The sequence below is a fragment of the Balaenoptera physalus genome, assembly GCF_965194825.1.
Source record: "Balaenoptera physalus genome assembly, chromosome: 19".
NCBI lineage: Eukaryota > Metazoa > Chordata > Mammalia > Artiodactyla > Balaenopteridae > Balaenoptera > Balaenoptera physalus.
In genome coordinates this window covers 13,889,502-13,907,431 of record NC_138900.1, presented here as the reverse complement: position 1 = coordinate 13,907,431, position 17,930 = coordinate 13,889,502, and the positions used below count along the sequence as shown (strand labels likewise).

Here is a 17,930-nt window from a genome sequence, read left to right as displayed (position 1 = left end):
AGGCCTTTCTCTTCAGTGGACCCACAGCCGCAGGACTCTGTCTCACACGTTTCTAGTGGAAAGAGAGGATGTTCTCTGTGCAGCTGATCAGAAAACAGCCCTAGAGGAGTGCCGGGGCTGCCCGAGGCCCCACAGGGGCACTGCCCAGACCTGGGAGGGGAGAGTCGGGTGCTGGGAGACACTCTCTGCCCCCATCCTGTACCCTTGCAGGGAGCCCCGAGGGTGGGGCTGGGGGCCAGGCTCCTTCAGTCTGGACACACTTGACAATGCCGTGCCAGCCCAGACAATGGCTCTAGGATGAGAGGGGGACACCCCTTCCTCCAGGCAGCCCTGGTGGGGTGGGAGCTCCTAAGAGGAACTGGGGCCTGGGCCCTCCTTACCTTTGTGGAGGAGAGCCATGCAGGGGCCTCGCTTGGCCTGGCCCAGCATCAGCACTTCTGTGACCACCTCTGCCAGACAGCGGGTCAGCTGGGGGTGAAGGGTCAGAGGGGAGGTTGAGGGTAGGGCAGATGGGGGGCATGAGAGCAGTGGGAGGGTTGAAGGGGAGACAGAAGATCGTGGAGGGGGCTGGGCAGGGGGGACCAGGGCCCCAGGGAGATGAAGCAGGGCAAGAGGGCCGCGGTCCTCACCTCCTCCTTGGAGGGTCTCGGTGCCAGGGGAGCCGCGGTGGCTGTGGAGGAAGGACAGGGGTGCTGGGCTCGTACTCCCGGCGCTGTCCCGGGTGCTGATTCCAGCTCCGAGGTCGTCCCGGTACCCACAAGTCCCCTCCCCAGCCCCCCTGCCAGGTGCGCCGTCTCCACCTGGAAGCTCAGCCCATGAAAGCTCTAGTCTGGCCCCGCTGGGTGCACCGTCCCGCCCCCGGCCACCCGAGTCCCCCGCTCCCCAGGCTGGCCGGTGGGGTCGCCCTGGTCTCAGGCGCTCACCCGCCCCCAGCAGCAGCGCCAGCAGAGGAGGCAGCAGCAGCAAGAGCGGCACGGTGGGCTCGCGGCGCTGCATGGTGGGGCGTCCGGACCAGGGTCCTCGGCACCGTGCGGCAGGGGAGGCAGCTCCTTATAACACGCGCCCCCAGTGGCCCCCACGGGAGGAAGTGACGTCACCACCACCCCTCCCCGCCAGAGGGAGGGCAACAGCTGCCGGGCAGAGACCCGTCTGAGACCCTCAATTATTCATGGGGGCCCAGTCACTGCACCCTCCCCTCCAGCCTCCGGGCCCTGAGCTCCAGCGCGGAGGGTGGGGGATTCTCTGCCCAGGTAAACAGGGTCTGATGAGCTGAGGGCCCCACTGGGAGGCGGGACCTGGGTTTGAACCCAGAGGCAGCCGCTTACAGACCAACCTCAGGCAACTCCTTCCCTTCCTTGGCCCATTTTCTCCTCTGCAAAATGGGTCTCATAAATCTACCTCCTCAGAGCTGTATCTGGGCCCCACCCGAGTCCCAGCTCCTCCACTACCAGCTGCGCAGCCTGGGACAACTGCTTAATCTAAGACCTGTTCCTCACTTGTGAAATAGGGCTGGTGACAACCTACTCCACAGCTTGATGGGGAAGATTAAATAAGTTAGTGCACATATGTTAGCTTGGGCAGTGCCTGGCACTGCGAACTACACGGGTCCGAGCTCCTTCGTCCCGGTCAGTTTTATCGAGCACCGATTACATGCCGTCGTCTTCTGGACTCTGGGGCTACGACAGTGAATGGGGCTACTGGCCAACTCCCCTGGCCTCTTGGAGCAGACATTTGAGAAGGGGGAAACAGACGATACTCAAGGAAGGAGGCTGCGGGGCATCACAGCACAGCGGCGTAGATGCTGAGTGCTGGGGTTTTTACTTTGGCCAGGCTGGTCAGGGAAGTCCTCTCGGAGGAGGTGACATCTGGGCTAAGGCCTGAGTGACAAAATGCAGGCAATCACACAAGATCTAGGGGAAGAGTAGCCAGGGAGCGGTCTAGCAAGTGCAGAGGCCTGAGTTGGGAATAAGTCTGAGAGTGAGAACAGCAAGGCAGGTTGGGGGGTGGCCAGAGCACGACAGGGAAGAGGCTGGTTGAAGAGGAAGGTGGAGGGCAGGTCACGTGGGGCCCCGTGGACCATGGTGACAGCTTGTCCTTTCCCCTGAGATGGAGCCACACGAGGGCTCTGAGCAGGGAGGGATGTGACCCAATGCAGGTGTCCACAGGGTCCCTCTGGCTTTGTGTGGGGGACAGGGAGCAGGAAGACGGCCAAGAGACTGCCGCGACTCTCCAAACGGGAGATAGCAGTGGACAGGCCCAGCGAGGGGCCAGGGACGAGAGGTCAAAGGCAGGTTCTGGAAATATTTTGAAGGAGGAGCCGCCAGGGTTTGCTGAAGGACGCGATGTGGATGTGGATGTGGACGTGGAGAGGAGAGAACAGTCGAGGATGACTCTCAGGGCTGCGGCCTGAGGAGCTGGGAGAGCAGCTCCAGGTACTGAGACAGGGCACTTAGGGGAGGAGTGAGTTCTGGCTTCACTGAGTTTGGGCTGCTTCCTGGACCCCACCTGGAGCTGGGGAACGACGGGGGAGGTTGGACGTGAGCTGCCACTTGTCCCAGAGTCAGGGGAGAGGCCTCGGCACCCTCTCAGTTCCCTCGGTGGCCCCCAAGCTACCTCCACGCGCTCTGGGGATGCTGGACACTTCTGGCATGGTCCCTGCAGCCACAGACCCCTTGAGGATTCAGCACCTCTGAGCAATAGCCCAGCATCCCTAGCAAGTTGGCCAGGCCGCCTCCCTAACTCACAGACCCACAAATGCCTTTGTTCCGACCATTTATTGGGGGACTTTCTCTTAAGCACTGAGGGCGGGAAGAAGGAAGGAGGGATGGAGGCCTCCTCTCCCTCTCCTTCCCCCATCCCTAGAACCTCCAAGTCCCCTTGGAGGAACCACTGCTTCCCAGCGCAGGCTGGGAGCTCCAACGACAACAGGGTCACTGACTGATCCCGAGGAAGTAGGGGCGTAGGAGTGGTGGACCCTGCAGTCCAGGGGCCCAGGCGGGGAGCTGACATGAAGGCAAATGTTGGGATGGCTCAGGACAACAGGTCCCAGGGGCCCAGCGACCCCAAGCTCCAGGAAGCAGCGACAACCCTACTGGCCAACGAGGATGAGTCCTCAGCTCGAGGCAGGCTGGCCCGGGAGCCTGGGCTTCTGGGGCTGGTTGGGGCCAATGTACTGGAGAGGCACGTGGGTGGGGGTCATGATCCGATCGGTGCTGAGGTAGGGCTGGAGGACAGGGGGCACGAGCACCGAGCCGTCCTGGGGAGAGAGCAGGCCTCAGGCCACTGCCCTGCCAGCCCTGCAGCCTCCGCCTCCCGGCGTGAGATCCTCCCGCTGCCCCCTCACCTTTTGCTGATTGCTCTCCAGGAGGGCGATGAGGAGGCGGGGGACAGCACAGGCTGTGGCGTTCACCTGGGAGAGGGGCACGCTCAGAGCCAGCGGCCGGCCGGCCCAGGGAGGGGCTGAGGTGGTGGGCCCGGGGCGCGGGGGCACTGGGAGGGTGGGCGAGGGTGTGCGGCTCACCGTGTGGGCGAACTGCAGCTCCCCAGCCTCCGTCTGGACCATGACGTGGAGGCGGCGGGCTCTGGAAGTCCGTGCAGTTGGAAGCACTGGTGACCTGGGCATGGGGGTGGGGTGGGCTGAGAGGATGGGCCGTCGGCGGCGGTGGGGTCCTCTTTCCCACCCTGTGGCCCCGCCGGGCAGGGGGCTCACCTCGCCAAAGCAGCCTCGGCCCGGCATCCAGGCCTCGATGTCAAACTTGCGGTAGGCGGGCAGGCCCAGCTCCTGGGTGGGCATGTCCAGGACCCTGCAGCCCAGGAGAAAGACATGGCAAAGGCCAGCGGGTGAGAGGTGGTGGAGGAGGAGGGGGAGGAGGGGGAAGGGGAGGTAATGGAAGAGGAGGTAGCCAAAAAGAGGGAAATGCAAGTGATAAACGAGATGACAGTGGCAAAGGGGAAGAGGTGGCCGAGCCTCCGGGCTGTTCACCATGGCCGTTCTTCCTTCTATAACAGCAGCACCCTCAGGTTTTGTAATGGGTCACCCAGATAAAAGTCCACACTTCTCAGCTTCTCTTGAAAGCTCCGTGTGACTGACAGGGTGCGAGAGGAGGTGGGGCTTGTGACGTCCAGTCACCCCCTTAAAGGGAAGGGGTGTGCCCGCCCCCCTGGAGGGTGAAAAGCCGTCTTGGACCACCCAGACGAGGCAGCACCCCAGGGATGGGGAGCAACAGGAGGGAAGGGGCCTGGTCTTGACACTGGAGTGCCCTGCGCAGCTTATGCTGCCATTATGATCCCATACGGGATTTTTATAGATTGATAGGTACACGGACATCCTATATATAATCGTAACACAGGCAAAAGGGGGCAGAGGGAGAAGAGGTGGTGAGGATTTTCAAGATGCGGGAGCACCTAGCCAGCCCTTCCCTCCCTCCTCCCTCACCCCACCCTCTGCCACCCACCTCAGCCCCCCCGCCCCTCCCCGCACCGGAAGTGCAAGCCCAGCTCTGTCAAGATCTCCATCTGAAGGGACAGGAACTCCTCCAGCAGCTGCGAGCTCTGCTCCAGCCCAGGGCCTGTCACCCCAAACATCTCCACCTGGGGCAGGGCGGGGGGCACAGGATTCAGGAGGCGCTAGGCTGTTGGGCTTGACGGGCTGGGGCGCTGGGCTGTTGCCAGTCCTAGCTATGCCAACCTTGGTGAAGTGGTGCACTCGATACAGCCCCCACGGCTCCTTCCCCGTGTCTGTTTCCGCCCGGTAGCAGGTGCTGGAACAAACCATCCTGGGGGGAGCAGGGTAGGTGGGGTCAGGGAGAGGAGAGGCAATGTCACTGGTGGGGACAAGGTCTAAAGGAACTGGGCATCACCTGATTGGCAGGTCCCTGAAGGCCACGGAGTGGTCCATGAAGTAGCCTGGGAGGAGAGGGGTACAGAATGGGTCAGCCAAGGCCACCATCCATCCAGCCATAGGAAGCCTTTGTGAGAATTAGAAAAGATGTCCCCTCTAGCAGACGCAACCTCAAGTCACGACATGTGGCTGGATCCTCACCGTACCACTGTGCAGTAAACAACCTACACAACTGTAAACGTAGGCCCTGGGGTCGCTGAGATATCCTGGGCGTGCAGCCATCACCCCCCAGGAGGCTCCTGGCTGTCCCCTTTCGATCCCCTCCTGCTCTGAGGACACTGGAGGTGTCCTCACCCCACTCTTGCCCCCAGGTAAGAACTCACCTGCAAGTCCCACCTCTGCTGTCCCGGCCAGGTTGAGGTCTTCAAAGCGGGAGGGGTCGATGTTGTAAATTTGGGACGGTTTGGCATTTGGTGTCATCCCACAGCCTTCCTGGGGAGGAGGCCAGGCCACAGAGGTCAGGGGACAGGTAACCTGGGTGGCCCCCACTGTGCAGTCACAACCCCTGCTCCTCCCCTAAAAGCATCTGGAATCACCGAGCTCCCTGTTATGGCTTGACCCCCTCCACCCAGCCCCAGGGCAGGTTCCTCGGGGGAGACAGGCTGGTCTCTCCACCTGGAGCCCTCAGAATGGGGCCTGACACACGGCTGGGCGTGGGGAACCCAGAGTCCTCACTCACAAACACAGCTCCTCGGAGAAGGTCTGGCACCGTCATGGGGGTGAAGCCCTGTGAGGGGGGACGGGAGGGGTGAGGAGCACAGCCAGGACCCCCACCAGACCCCAAGCTCAGGCCCGAAGAAAGGACGCTGCAGGGTGGGCCAACGGCTCCCCCGTGTCACTCCGAAGTCCATTTCACTTCAGAGGAAATCGAGGCAGGCCTGAGCAGTGGGCTTGGAGCTGGACCCAGGGTCCTGGGCCCCTGTCACTGGGGCCCCCTCTGCTGGTGCCTCCTGGTCTCCTCACTTGGATATACCACTTAGATGTGACCATGTCCCTCCCCTGCTGAAAGCCTTCCGTGGCTCCCCGGCGCCCTCAGGAAATGTCTGAGTCCCTCACCATGGCCAACATCCCCTGCATTCAGCCCTTGCCGACCCCTCCAGTTTCAACGGATGCTGTATTTCCCCAACACTCCCTGTGCGCTGCAAGCAGGCAGTGAGGGGCAGTGGTTACAGGTGCGGCTCCACACGCTAGCTGGGAGACCCTGGCTAGTTACCCCCTCCTCCATCTTTAAAGGGGATAATAATAGCACTCACCTCATAAAGTTGTCCTAAGAAGTAAATATGTCAATAATACATGTAAAGCTCTGAAAACAGTGACTGGAGCAGAGGTCACCCCCTCCTCTCCACCCTGAGCCTTCGGAGCTCAGCTTCAATGCCACCCCCTCCAGGCAACCCTCCCATCCAGGCCCATACCCGGTGCACGAGCTTGTTGAGTGTGAAGTTGACCAGGCCGTGCTGCAGGAGGGCCCCAGCCCCGCGCAGGTAATAGGAGCGGTGGCCAGACACGTGGGACAGACGCCTGGGAGACAGATGGGCAGACAGGCGGGGGCACGTGGGCCAGGGCTGGTGGGGGAACAGGGGGACTCAAGCACCCCGGGGCAGAGGGCCAGCTGCTAGGCGGGGGGCCGGGCATCAAACATTCGTGCCGGGCAAGGCCCTGGCAGTTCCACATCCCATGCTGAGCTCAATGAGGCGGAGCCGGCAGCCAGCTGTTGGGTTGGGAGGGCTGGGCGTTGGGGGCTGGGAGGGGGGCTCACTTCTGACGGATGATGTCGAGTTTCTCAGCTATTTCCAGGTGGCCCCGGGGTTGGAAGGAGAAAGCTATATACGGATGAAAAGCGATGGGGTAAGAGGGGGAGGAGAGACAGGGAACAGGGACAGAGAGAAAGGATTAGAGAGAGAGCGGAAGGAGAGGAGGACAGAGGGAGGGAGAGAAAAGGAGAGAGAGGAAAAGAGAGAGGGGGGAGGAAGAAAAAGACAGATACATGTGTGCGTGTACACACACACACACACACACACACACACGCATACGAGACAGGGTGAGAAATGAGAAAGCCCTGGGGCTCTATAGGCTCCAGCCATGGTCCCAGACCCCAGGAGCGCCCGCCCTCAGCCTGGGGTCCCCTGGCCTGGGCTGTGGTCCACCTGGCTTGTCTCCAACCACATGGAGCACTCGGGCCTGGCTTTCGTCCCCGACGGGCTGCAGGGAAACAGTGGGTGTCACTGGGAAGGTGGCACTAGGTGGACCCCTGGCCTCCCCCGCTGCCCAGCGCGATGCTCACCACGTCTGGGTGGGTCTGGTTGGGCAGCCTCAGCGCCCGCAGGTAGAACTGCTCCTCGAGCTGGGCCTCCTTGGGGTACAGGAGCATGAGCTGCTTCCGGATCTCCCGGCCACGTGCCCGCAGACTCTGATATTGGGGGTCCTGGGAGTGGGGCAGGCAGGGTGAGCCCAGGAGCGGGTGGGGTCCCTCAACCAGTTTGACCTTGATCCCGGCTAGCACAACCTCTGTGGTGGATGTTTGCTGCTTCTTGTTTTGGCTCAACATCTTGAATTTCCTTTCAGGAACCTCCCCTCACCACCACAGGGCATGTCCACAGGGACATGACTCTGGCCTGGTCTACTAGAACATTCCATTGCCTTGACCATAGTGATTGGCTTAAAGACAGGCACATGACCCAAGACGAACTCATGAGAATCAGCCCCAGGGCTGTGTCTGGAGCTGTCAGGGAAATGGTCCTCTTTGCACCAGACCCTGCCTGCCCTTGCCCCAAGGGGAGAAAGCTGGTCTGGGAATAAGAAGGAAGCAGAAGCAAATATGGGCCAGGACCTGGATCCAGCGGTACCTGAAGCCAGTCTTTTTAGTTTCATGAATCAATAGAGCCTGTTGTTGTTATTTTCCTTACTCCCATTTGAGTTATGTTTTCTATCACATACAATGGAGACTTCATGGCTGATAATGGTATCTTTGCTGCCCACCCCTCACCAGGGACAGGATATCAACTCCCTGTAGTACCTGCTGCACTTGATTGTTGTCCTGGTTTACCTGGTAGAAAAGAGAAGGAGGGGGTGATCAGGTTGATGAAGTTGGGGATGGGGAGGAGGGGTGAAAGGTCAGGGCCAGGGGATCTGAATTCCTTGCTCTGCCAGTGCCTGGCTGGACCCTCCTCCACTCTGTGCCTCAGTTTCTCTGTCAGTAAAGCTGGGAGGAGGCAAGATAACATAATAGTAATCATGCCTGCAGCTCCATTTATTGAGTGCTGCCTCATGCCTCGCCATGTGCATAGGACTCTCATATGATCCTATTTCTTCATAACCCACTCCATGAGTTTTGCGCATCAATGTGATCCCCGTTTTACAGATGAGAAAACTGAGGCTCGGAATGGTAAAGTCTGTGAGCATGCATTTGGAGGCCTGAGGCCAAGGGTCTGTGATACTCTGAACCTTCTGTGGTCCTGAGCACCAGAGGGAATCAGGCAGATCTGGGTCTGAATGTTGGGTGCCTACCAGCTGTGCGCCCTTGGGCAAATCTCTTCCCTTCTCTGAGCCTTGGTATCCTGGTCTGTGAAACGGGCTGATAACAGGAGCTCCTTAGGAGGGCTGTTGCCTGGCTTCCTGAGAAGATGAGCTAGTGCTCACTGAACATGAACTGTGATCAACTTTGCTGCTTTCACTGGCTGCTCGCCTGTGACACATGTAGCCCAGGGCCTGGCAAGACACAGCAGGTCACTGGGAGATGTAGTTAGGGCTGGGAGAGTGGTGAAAAGCTGCCCAAATGCCTGGGTGCCAATCCCACCTCTCCTGCTTCCTAGCTGTGAGACAGGCACATTTTAATCTCTTGAGGTCTCGGTTTCCTCAGCTGTAGAACCGGGTTTGTATTGTTCCTGTCTCACAGAGCTGTGACGATTAAGAGTAAGGAAAGCACCTAGAACAGTGCCTGGCAGGCAGCGACGGTTATGTACACGTCTGCTATTATGATGATGATTGTTTTTCAGCCCTCTGTGGCAGATGCTGTTGGCTGTCTAACCCAAGACCATTTGCCCTCCTTCCTCCTTCTAGCCAGAGACCCCTGACTCAGTTCACCCTCCCCTGGGCAGCCTGCAGTTCAGGGAGCGTGGGCCCAGCCAAGGTTGCCTCTTGCCATTGACTGGTGTGGCTGTGGGGTGTCTGGGCCCCTGAGACATGAGGGGACTCTACTGGATGCTTCAGGAAAGGTCTCCCTGCTCTTGGAAAAGGCACTCAAGAAAGAGAAGTCCTGTTTTCTGCCTCTGGCAGAGACATGCCAGGAGACGCTGTACTACGGCAGCCACCCTGGGACCCTGAGGGGGCAACTGAGGTCATATCAACAAGGTGAAGTTGCAGGTGGAGAGAGAGGGTTAGGGATGCTGGGGAGAGCTGCTACTTCATCAGCCCCAGGGATGCCTGGCCCTGGGTGGCTTGTTGTGTGACATAATGAATGTCCACATCCTTCACGTTCCGTAAATTGGGTTTCCTGTTACCTGCAGCCAGAGGCATCCTACTACCACACCCCCACCCACCCAGGACCCCCGCGCTCACCAGCAGGGCCCTCACTGCCTCAGCCACGGCCCCCTTCTCCTCCTCCAGGCTCCGGATCTGCTCCCGCAGCTGCCTCAGCTCCTGCCATGTCGCGATCTGGGGGTGGACACAGGAGGGAAAGATGTGAAGCGGCCACTGTCCCCTGCCCCTTCTGGCTGGAGCCTCGGCCCCTCGGCCCCCTGGACCAGCAGTGGGGTGAGGTAGAGACCACTCACTGTTCCCCAGTAGCCATTCTCCCCTCCTTCCCTTCAGTACTTGAACCCCCTGATGTTTAGCCGGGCACGCAGCTGCCCAGGATTAAGACACACTCCCAGCCTCCCGGGCAGCTACATGTGTCTGTGGGCCCAAGATTGACCAAGGGACATGAGCTGAAGTGGTAGGTGTCACTCTTGAGTTGCCTCCTTAAAGATAAGCCCCCATACTGGACTTTCTCACTCCCTTTGGACTGGACGACGGACCCTGAGGAGAGGTGAACAGGACAACCCCCTAAGGGATGCAGAGCAAGAAGATGAAAGGTCTTCACTGGGTCTTCAAAGGGTCTTCATTGTTGCATGCGGGCTTGCTCTAGTTGCGTGAGCGGGGGCTACCTGGGCGCTGGGGGACGTGAAGCTGAGCAGCACTTACCTCTTGACTCTCACGTGAGAGCAAAACAGCCTGTGTCCTATGGGGTGGCCACAGCAGCTACACCTGCACTCACCAGCCCAGGGGGTCAGGAGTGGCGGGAGAGACCCGGCCCCCTCCAGCTCTCACTCTTTGGGCACACCTACTGCTATGGAGTCCCTCTGCGAGCCCAGATCCCCGAGCAAATCCCTCTGTCCTCTCTGGTTGCAGTTTTCCCTTGGACAAAATGGTGCAAGCAACACTGTCCTACCTCCCTGGAAGGGAGAGGGGAAACCAGAAGGGGAGAGAGGGCGATCACAGGATGGTTTGTCACCCACTTGGTGGCTCCCCCTGGATGTCTCCTGGACACCTCACGGCTCACCGTGTGCAAGAGTGACTCTGCGAAAAGTATCTCCCCCACATCTGCTCCTCCTCCTCCTCAGGGACAGCCCCACTGACGCCCACCCTCCACCCCAGCCCCGCAGCCAGGTACCACGTCCTGACCTTTCTGCCTCATGAACACCCGTCAGATCTGTCCTTCCCTCATCTCCCCACTCCTGCCCCACCCCAGATCCCGTCAGCTCCCACCAGAAGCCCTGTGCCAGCCTCCTGGCCTTCAGGCTCACCTTCTCCAACCCAGCCAGAGCTCTAACACAATCCTCTCCTGCCTGAGAGCACCCTAGGCCCCCAGTGCCCCTAGGAACAAACTGCACGCCTTGCTACTGCCTGCCAAGCCACACGCCATATTCCTCTCCATACTTATGCCCTAAGGAAGCGTTTTTCAAGGTCTGGAATGTGGTCCATTTGTGGGTTATAAATTTAACTTAGGGTCTCTAAACCAGCACTTTAGTAAATTGAGGTAAAATATACATAAAACGTACCATTTTAAAAATTAAAAAAGTATTTAAAAAATTTTATTTATTTTACTTATTTATTTTTGGCTGCATTGGGTCTTCATTATTGTGCGCGGGCTTTCTCTAGTTGCAGCAAGCGGGGGCTACTCTTCATTGCAGTGCGTGGACTTCTCATTGCGGTGGCTTGTCTTGTTGTGGAGCACGGGCTCTAGGTGCATGGGCTTTAGTAGTTGTGGCATGTGGGCTCAGTAGTTGTGGCTCGTGGGCTCTAGAGTGCAGGCTCAGTAGTTGTGGCACATGGGCTTAGTTGCTCCGCGGCATGTGGGATCTTCCCGGACCAGGGCTCAAACCCGTGTCCCTTGCATTGGCAGGCAGACTCTCAACCACTGCGCCACCAGGGAAGCCCGGCAGGTGGATTCTTAACCACTGTGCCACGAGGGAAGTCCTTTAACCATTTTTTAAGTGTACAGTTCGGGGGGGAGGGATAAATTGGGAGATTGGGACTGACGTATACACACTATATAAAATAGATAACTAATAAGGACCTAATGTATAGCACAGGGAACTCCACTCAATATTCTGTAATAACCTATATGGAAAAAAATCCAAAAAAGAGTGGATATATGTATATGTATAACTGATTCACTTTGCTGTATAGCAGAAACTAACAAAATATTGTAAATCAACTACTCCAATAAAAATTTTTTAAGAAGTGTACAGTTCGGGCTTCCCTGGTGGCGCAGTGGTTGAGAATCTGCCTGCCAATGCAGGGGACACGGGTTCGAGCCCTGGTCCGGGAAGATCCCACATGCCGCGGAGCAACTAGGCCCGTGAGCCACAACTACTGAGCCTGCGCGTCTGGAGCCTGTGCTTCGCAACAAGAGAGGCCACGATAGTGAAAGGCCCACACACTGCGATGAAGAGTGGTCCCCGCTTGCCACAACTAGAGAAAGCCCTCGCATAGAAATGAAGACCCAACACAGCCAAAATAAATAAATAAATAAATAAATCAGGAGCTCTTAAAAAAAATGTAAAATAAAAATACAGATATTAAAAAAAAATACAGATAAATATGAGAAGATCCTGGCAACTTCTCCGACACAATCACCTGTCCCAAACACAATCGCTGGAACAAGTACCATTCAGAAACCTGCAGGCCCTTTGGATGTTCATTTAAATAAGATGAAAAAAAAAAAAGTGTACAGTTCAGTGGCATTAAGTACATTCATATCGTCATGCTATCATCCTAACTACCCATCTATGGAACTTTTTTACATTCCCAAACTGAAACTCTGTACCCATTAAACTTTCTCCCCTCCTCCTGCCCCTGGCAACCACCATTCTACATTCTGTCTCTGTGAATTTGCTCCAGGTGCCTCATACAACTGGAATCACACAGTATTTGCCCTTTTGTGACTGGCAAATTTCACTTAGCATAACGTCTTTAAAGTGCATCCATGTTGTAGCATGTGTCAGAATTTCCTTCCTTTTTAAGGCTGAATGTTATTCCATTGTATGTATTTACCACATTTTGTTTATCCATTTATCCATCAGTGGACCCTTGGGTTGCTTCCACCTTTTGGCTACTGCGACTAACGCAGCTATAAACAAGGGCATACAAATATCTAAGTCCCTGCTTTCAGTTCTTTTTGGGTATATACCCAGAAGTGGAATTGCTGGAATACATGGTAATTCTATGTTTAATTTTTTGAGGAACTGCCAGATATTTTTTCTTTTTCTTTTTTGAAAAATTAATTAATTAATTTAAAATTTATTTTTGGCTGCGTTGGGTCTTCCCTGCTGCGCACAGGCTTCCTCTAAGTTGTGGCGAGTGGGGGCTACTGTTCCTTGCAGTGCGCGGGCTTCTCATTGCGGTGGCTTCCCTTGTTGTGGTGCTCGGGCTCTAGGCACGTGGGCTTCAGTAGTTGTGGCACACGGGCTCAGTAGTTGTGGCTCGCCGGCTCTAGAGCACAGGCTCAGTAGTTGTGGCGCACGGGATTCGTTGCTCTGCGGCATGTGGGATCTTCCCGGACCGGGGCTTGTACCCGTGTCCCCTGCATTGGCAGGAGGATTCTTAACCACTGCGCAACCAGGTAAGTTCCTATTTTTTCTTTTTTAATTAACTTCTCTGAACCTTAATTTCCCCTCTGATAAAATAGGAGAAATAATGGTACCCACTCATAGAGTTGTTGTGAAATTTAAATGAGACTCATCTGTATAAAGCACTTAAAATAGGATGGTAGGGGGGTCCAAGAGAGGGCTGGGAGGATTTGGGGTCCCCATCATCCTCAGCACCCCAGCAGAGTCTAGAAATACGGTGACCCTGGTTCTAGTTCCCCAGCATGTAGCATTACATAAGTGCTAGCTTTATTATTATTATTATTATTCACTGCCTTATTCTCAAACATCTGGAACATAACAGGGGCGCTCCCTACATATCTGTTCAAAAGCACATTCATTCATTAAATAACACTATTTAACTGCCTGCTACCTGTGGGGTAGGTGCACAAGTCTACCTCTCACTCTCCAAAGGCAAGAGGCAACCCCCCTCCCGCCGCTGATTCACACCCCCCGCCGCTGATTCACATCCCTGTCCCCCATTTTCCTTCATGGCCTTAGGATAAGCCTGGCATGAGGTCTAAGCACAGAGGACACTGGCAGACAGTAAGTTCCTAACGCAGAGTGGGTACCCAGCACGCTTTATGGGACAGGAGCATCACGGGTATCTAGACAGTAGAGCCTTAGCACTCTGGCTAACTGGCACGTAGTTAGGTGCCAAGCACAACACGTTGGCTAAACTTGGGGAGGAACTAAAATTCCTGCGATAAGCCCGCCCCCTGTTGGAGAGTTTCTTGCAAGCCCATTTCGTCTGTAAAACGAACAGCCAATAGACAGAGCGGCCCGGCCTCGCGCCCACCGGCCGGCGCAAGCGCACTCACGATCGCGGGCAGATCCTCCGACCGCAGCTCCCCCTTGCGGAGCTCCAGGGCGCGCGCGGCCTCTTCCGGGTATGCGCACAGCGGCTCCATGTCCAGCTGAGGGAGCGCGCTGTAGCCCTCACGCGCGTGCTCGTACAGGAGGTTCCTGTCTCGTCTTTCCGTAGCGAAACTTCTCCTTGGGCTCTGGTTGCAAACGCAGCCTCCCCGGAGCCGCAGGCTCCGAGCAGCCACCAGAGGCCACAAGCGCCGTACTGTGGACGCAGCCATCTTGGAAGGGGGACAAAGAGTCACGCACTCTCCGTCCCGCCCTCTTCGTCCCGCCCACTACGCGTTTAGACTAATTGCAAAGCAGCTATTCTCGGGACTAGCCAATCAGAGCCTGGAAGGGGTGAGCCCCCTCCCATGCCGCAAAAAACAAAGATCAGCGACAACAGTTGACCGAGATTGACACTGTCGTTGCCCAATCGTCGTCTGTTCCCCGCCCCTTCAGTGTACGCGAGAGGCAGAACCAGCCAATCCCTGCCGGGATAATCCCCAGACCGCGCTAGAGGCCGGATTCGGCGTGTCTGTGGACCCGGCTAGGATCGGTAAGGTCGACAGAGTTCTCGGGTCCTCCAAACTTCTCGGGCCTCCCCTCAGTTTCTGGTTTCCTTCTGTTTGTGAGCGGGGGCGGTTGCGAGAGCCTATTCAGAGCAAGACTAAATTTACGGAGGGATTTTCTGTTAGCAGCGTTAGGGGTTGTGGTTATACAGTGAGTGGAAATTCCTTAGATTTAACCGGAAGGCTCCGAGAGCGGGATGGGGAGGATTTGGACCCTCCCCCCACTACGGCCACTTTCCCCTCCTCCTGCTTGCTGAGTCTCTTATCCCCTAACACAGGGACGCTGCAGGCGGCGGGATGTCCTGGTCCGGCCTTCTCCGTGGCCTCAGCACGTCCCTAAATCATGGTAAGTGGGGGGCTTGGGCTGCAGAGACGAGGCAGCGTGAGGGTTATTTCCCCTGGGACTTGTGTCCCTCTGCCATAACCCCGAGGGAATCAGAGTTTTAAATCAGGGATGGATACACGATGGGTTTTGGCGGAGCTGGGGTTGCAAGGGCAAGAGGTAGGAAGTAGCATTGAGGGCTGCTAGGCGTCAGGTGGGTATCAGGAGTTCGGGTCAATTATTTTTTTCAGCAAATAATATTAAATACTTCCCATGGGTGAGACATCCAAGCAAGACTTTGAAGTCATTCATTCAGCTGACGTTTTCTTTTCCTTTTTTTTTTGGCCGAGCCACACGGCTTGTGGGATCTTAGTTCCCTGATCAGGGATCAAACCCGCGCCCCTTGCACCCTTGCAGTGGAAGCGTGGAGTCTTAACCACTGGACCGCCAGGGAAGTCCCCAACTGATGTTTTTCAAGAGCCTAGTACATGCCAGGCACTGAGAGGGACACTTTATTTATGAACCTATTTCTTGCACGAACATCAAATGATTCTTCTGGGCCATGCCCTTATGAGAAATATTCTACTCAGTCACTCTGCAGACCTTTATTCACCAAGGGTCACAGGACTGGACAAGACAGATCTGTGCCCTGCTTGGGGAATCTGGGCTGGCTTGACATGCATATTTCGTGGAAGCCTCTCACACACGGTGCTCAGGAGGGAGACCTGACTGTGGGGACCACCGTACAGATGAGGACACTGAGGCACTGAGAGGTGAACAGTCTCGCTCAAGGGCAGACCAGTAGGAAGAGACTTCTAGGAATGTCTCATCCTCTCTGAGGATTCTGCTGTAACTTGAGGCATAAGGACACATGGAAATGGACCGTAGGGCCAGGACCTGCCCTGAATCTAGAGGGGAGTGTGACGTTTGGGTGTCAAGAGGGCATTCGTGCTAGTGACACAGAGAGAGGATGCACCTCACAGCTCTGGCCTGGGAGCTCCAAGAGGACATGGCCCAGGGTTGTCTCAGTCACCACTGTGTCTCCATTATTGATTGGGGCCAAGACACAGTAGGTGCTCAATGAATGTTTGTTGAAGAGAATCCAGTTGTTTGAGTCTTTTTATGTCCTATTCCCTGTCAATGAGCACATCCTGTCATCTACCTTAGAACCATGTTCCTGCCCTTTTCCCCCGCCTGCCTTTCCTCTCACTGCACTGCAGCCACACTGCCCTCCTTTCTGTTGATCTGTTTGTGGACACGGGCTGAGGCTGGAGCAGGGAGAACAAGGGGGCGAGTGAGGAGATGAGGTCAGAGAAATAGTTCGCAGACCATGTGGGGCCTCGTGGGATTTGGCTCTTACCTTCACTGAGATGGAGCCACAAGAGGGCTCTGAGCAGGGGAGGGATGTGATCTGACCCAGGTGTCCATAGGGTCCCTGTGGCTTCGGGTGGGGAGCAGACGGTAGGAGTCGGGAGACATGGGAGGAGGAGGAAGGAGGACAGGAGAGTCCAGTGGGAGACAGGGGTGGACAGGACCAGGGTGGATGCCGTGGCGGAGGGAGAAGAGGGATTCTGATCAGTTGTGAAGGTTTAGTTGACAGGATCTGCTCACCGGGATAGGAGTGGGTGTGACGGGAGGAGGAGGAGTGACAGCTCCCAGGGATACCCCGTGGGGTCGCTGTCGAGCAGCATGAATTAACGTAGGTACGATGCATAGACCAGTACAGGACACAGTGGGAGCCTGTTTGCGTTTACTGTTGTTTAAACAGCATTAAAATTAATGTCTTCTTTGCAGAATAAAATGAGTTAATTCATAGAAAATGCTTAAAATAGAACCTGACACGTGGTGGTTACTCCATAAACGTTATATTTCTCTCAGCCGTGAGTACCCCTAGCCGTAAACAAATGCAGCCTGGCGAAGTGCTTGGAACGGTGCGGAGAACAGCAGAGCGGGGTGGCTGATGCTATTATCTGTTCGCTGGGATAATAACCGCCGCCGCCCGCCCCCCAACTGGCCCTCCCGGTTGTGTCTCTCCAGGCCTAGCCCTGGCCCCGCGGCCTTGGGCCACGCGTCCCATGGCCACACTGAACCAGATGCACCGCCGGGGACCTCCGAAGCATCCGCCTCCAAAAGTGGGCCCCATGGAGGGCCGGCCGCAGCTGAAGGGCGTGGTCCTGCGCACGTTCATCCGCAAGCCCAAGAAGCCCAACTCGGCCAACCGCAAATGCTGCCGCGTGCGGCTCAGCACCGGTCGGGAGGCCGTCTGCTTCATCCCCGGAGAGGGCCACAGCCTGCAGGAGCACCACGTCGTGCTCGTGCAGGGCGGCCGCACGCAGGACCTGCCCGGCGTCAAGCTCACCATCGTGCGGGGCAAGTACGACTGTGGCCACGTGCAGAAGAAGAAGTGACTCCCTCCCCACCTCCCACGGGACACGGCGGGTGGGTGTTCACCGCAGAACAAGAACCTTCCCCTCGGGGCCCCTGCAGTGTCCTTGGGAAGCTAGTACAACTCTAGAAGTAGCTGGTTGTGGTTCAAAGCCTGGCCGCCTCTTCCATCAGGACCACCCTTAACCCATAGTGGTCCTGGGTGTGAATCAGAAAAAAGGCGCCCCTCTCCCAACACCCTTGGTTTCCATGTTGGCACCAGGGACTTCTTCTGCTGGGACAAGACACTGTACTGCCATCTACTGGGAAGGGGTTGCAATAAACACAGACACGCCCCCCCCCCCCCCCCCCACCGTGGTATTTGCATGGTATTTGACCTCTGTGTGGTCTTGGGCACCGACATCCCCTCTGGCCTGTTTCCTCCTGCAGAAAAAAATAGCTCCACTTGCAGTATCACCTTTGTTGGGTTTGGTGAAGATTAAACTGGATGCTTTATGTGTATAACACATGCGATGGCCACTCTGTTTTAAGCTTTGGAGTGAGGTGGGCAGCACTGAGGCCCAGTTCCCCTTTCTGCAGGCTGCGGGCCTGGGCACGAAAGCCCTGCTGTCAAGCTTCCTCATCTGAAAAGTGGCAGTAATTGTAATGTTGGCCACGAAGGGGTGTTGCAAGGATTGAATGGTGTGTGCTGCTCTTCTCTGTTATTCTTAGACTCACACACACCTGGGTTCAAATCCTGCCTCCACCTCTTCCTTGTTCTGTGACTCTGGGTATAT

At 56.6% G+C, this 17,930-nt stretch overlaps 3 protein-coding genes across 3 annotated transcripts in view; 1 reads left to right on the top strand and 2 right to left on the bottom strand.

Moving 5' to 3' along the window:
- Nucleotides 1-1,109, bottom strand: part of CCER2 (coiled-coil glutamate rich protein 2) — a 1,563-nt gene extending 454 nt beyond the window's left edge. Inside the window, exons 1-4 of the mRNA XM_082439772.1 lie at nt 924-1,109; nt 630-670; nt 381-468; nt 6-52 (exon numbers count right to left, since the gene is read on the bottom strand). Of these exons, the coding sequence (XP_082295898.1) occupies nt 6-52; nt 381-468; nt 630-670; nt 924-996 (249 nt within the window). The 5' untranslated portion in view covers nt 997-1,109. The remainder of the gene's footprint in view (nt 1-5; nt 53-380; nt 469-629; nt 671-923) is intronic.
- Nucleotides 1,110-2,978: 1,869 nt separating this feature from the next.
- SARS2 (seryl-tRNA synthetase 2, mitochondrial) lies at nt 2,979-14,155 on the bottom strand. The gene is given in 17 exon segments (XM_082438051.1): nt 2,979-3,256; nt 3,344-3,409; nt 3,521-3,577; nt 3,579-3,614; nt 3,710-3,803; nt 4,481-4,590; nt 4,688-4,775; nt 4,860-4,905; nt 5,224-5,332; nt 5,580-5,627; nt 6,313-6,418; nt 6,657-6,720; nt 7,045-7,099; nt 7,182-7,322; nt 7,914-7,943; nt 9,455-9,550; nt 13,848-14,155. Coding segments are annotated over 17 exon segments (1,557 nt in total). The 5' UTR covers nt 14,115-14,155; the 3' UTR covers nt 2,979-3,112.
- Nucleotides 14,156-14,302: 147 nt separating this feature from the next.
- Nucleotides 14,303-17,658, top strand: MRPS12 (mitochondrial ribosomal protein S12). Its single transcript, XM_082438116.1, has 3 exons — nt 14,303-14,434; nt 14,726-14,793; nt 16,807-17,658. The coding sequence occupies exons 2-3, from the start codon at nt 14,745-14,747 to the stop codon at nt 17,175-17,177; spliced, it is 420 nt and encodes a 139-aa protein (XP_082294242.1). The 5' UTR covers nt 14,303-14,434; nt 14,726-14,744; the 3' UTR covers nt 17,178-17,658.
- The last annotated feature ends 272 nt before the right edge of the window (nt 17,659-17,930 follow it).

Excerpts from the sequence above, each read along its gene's own strand:
- MRPS12 (XM_082438116.1), top strand. The coding sequence starts at position 14,745 with ATGTCCTGGTCCGGCCTTCTCCGTGGCCTCAGCACGTCCCTAAATCAT. Across the intron at positions 14,794-16,806 it reads CAGCACGTCCCTAAATCATG|GCCTAGCCCTGGCCCCGCGG; the intron begins GTAAGTGGGGGG and ends GTGTCTCTCCAG.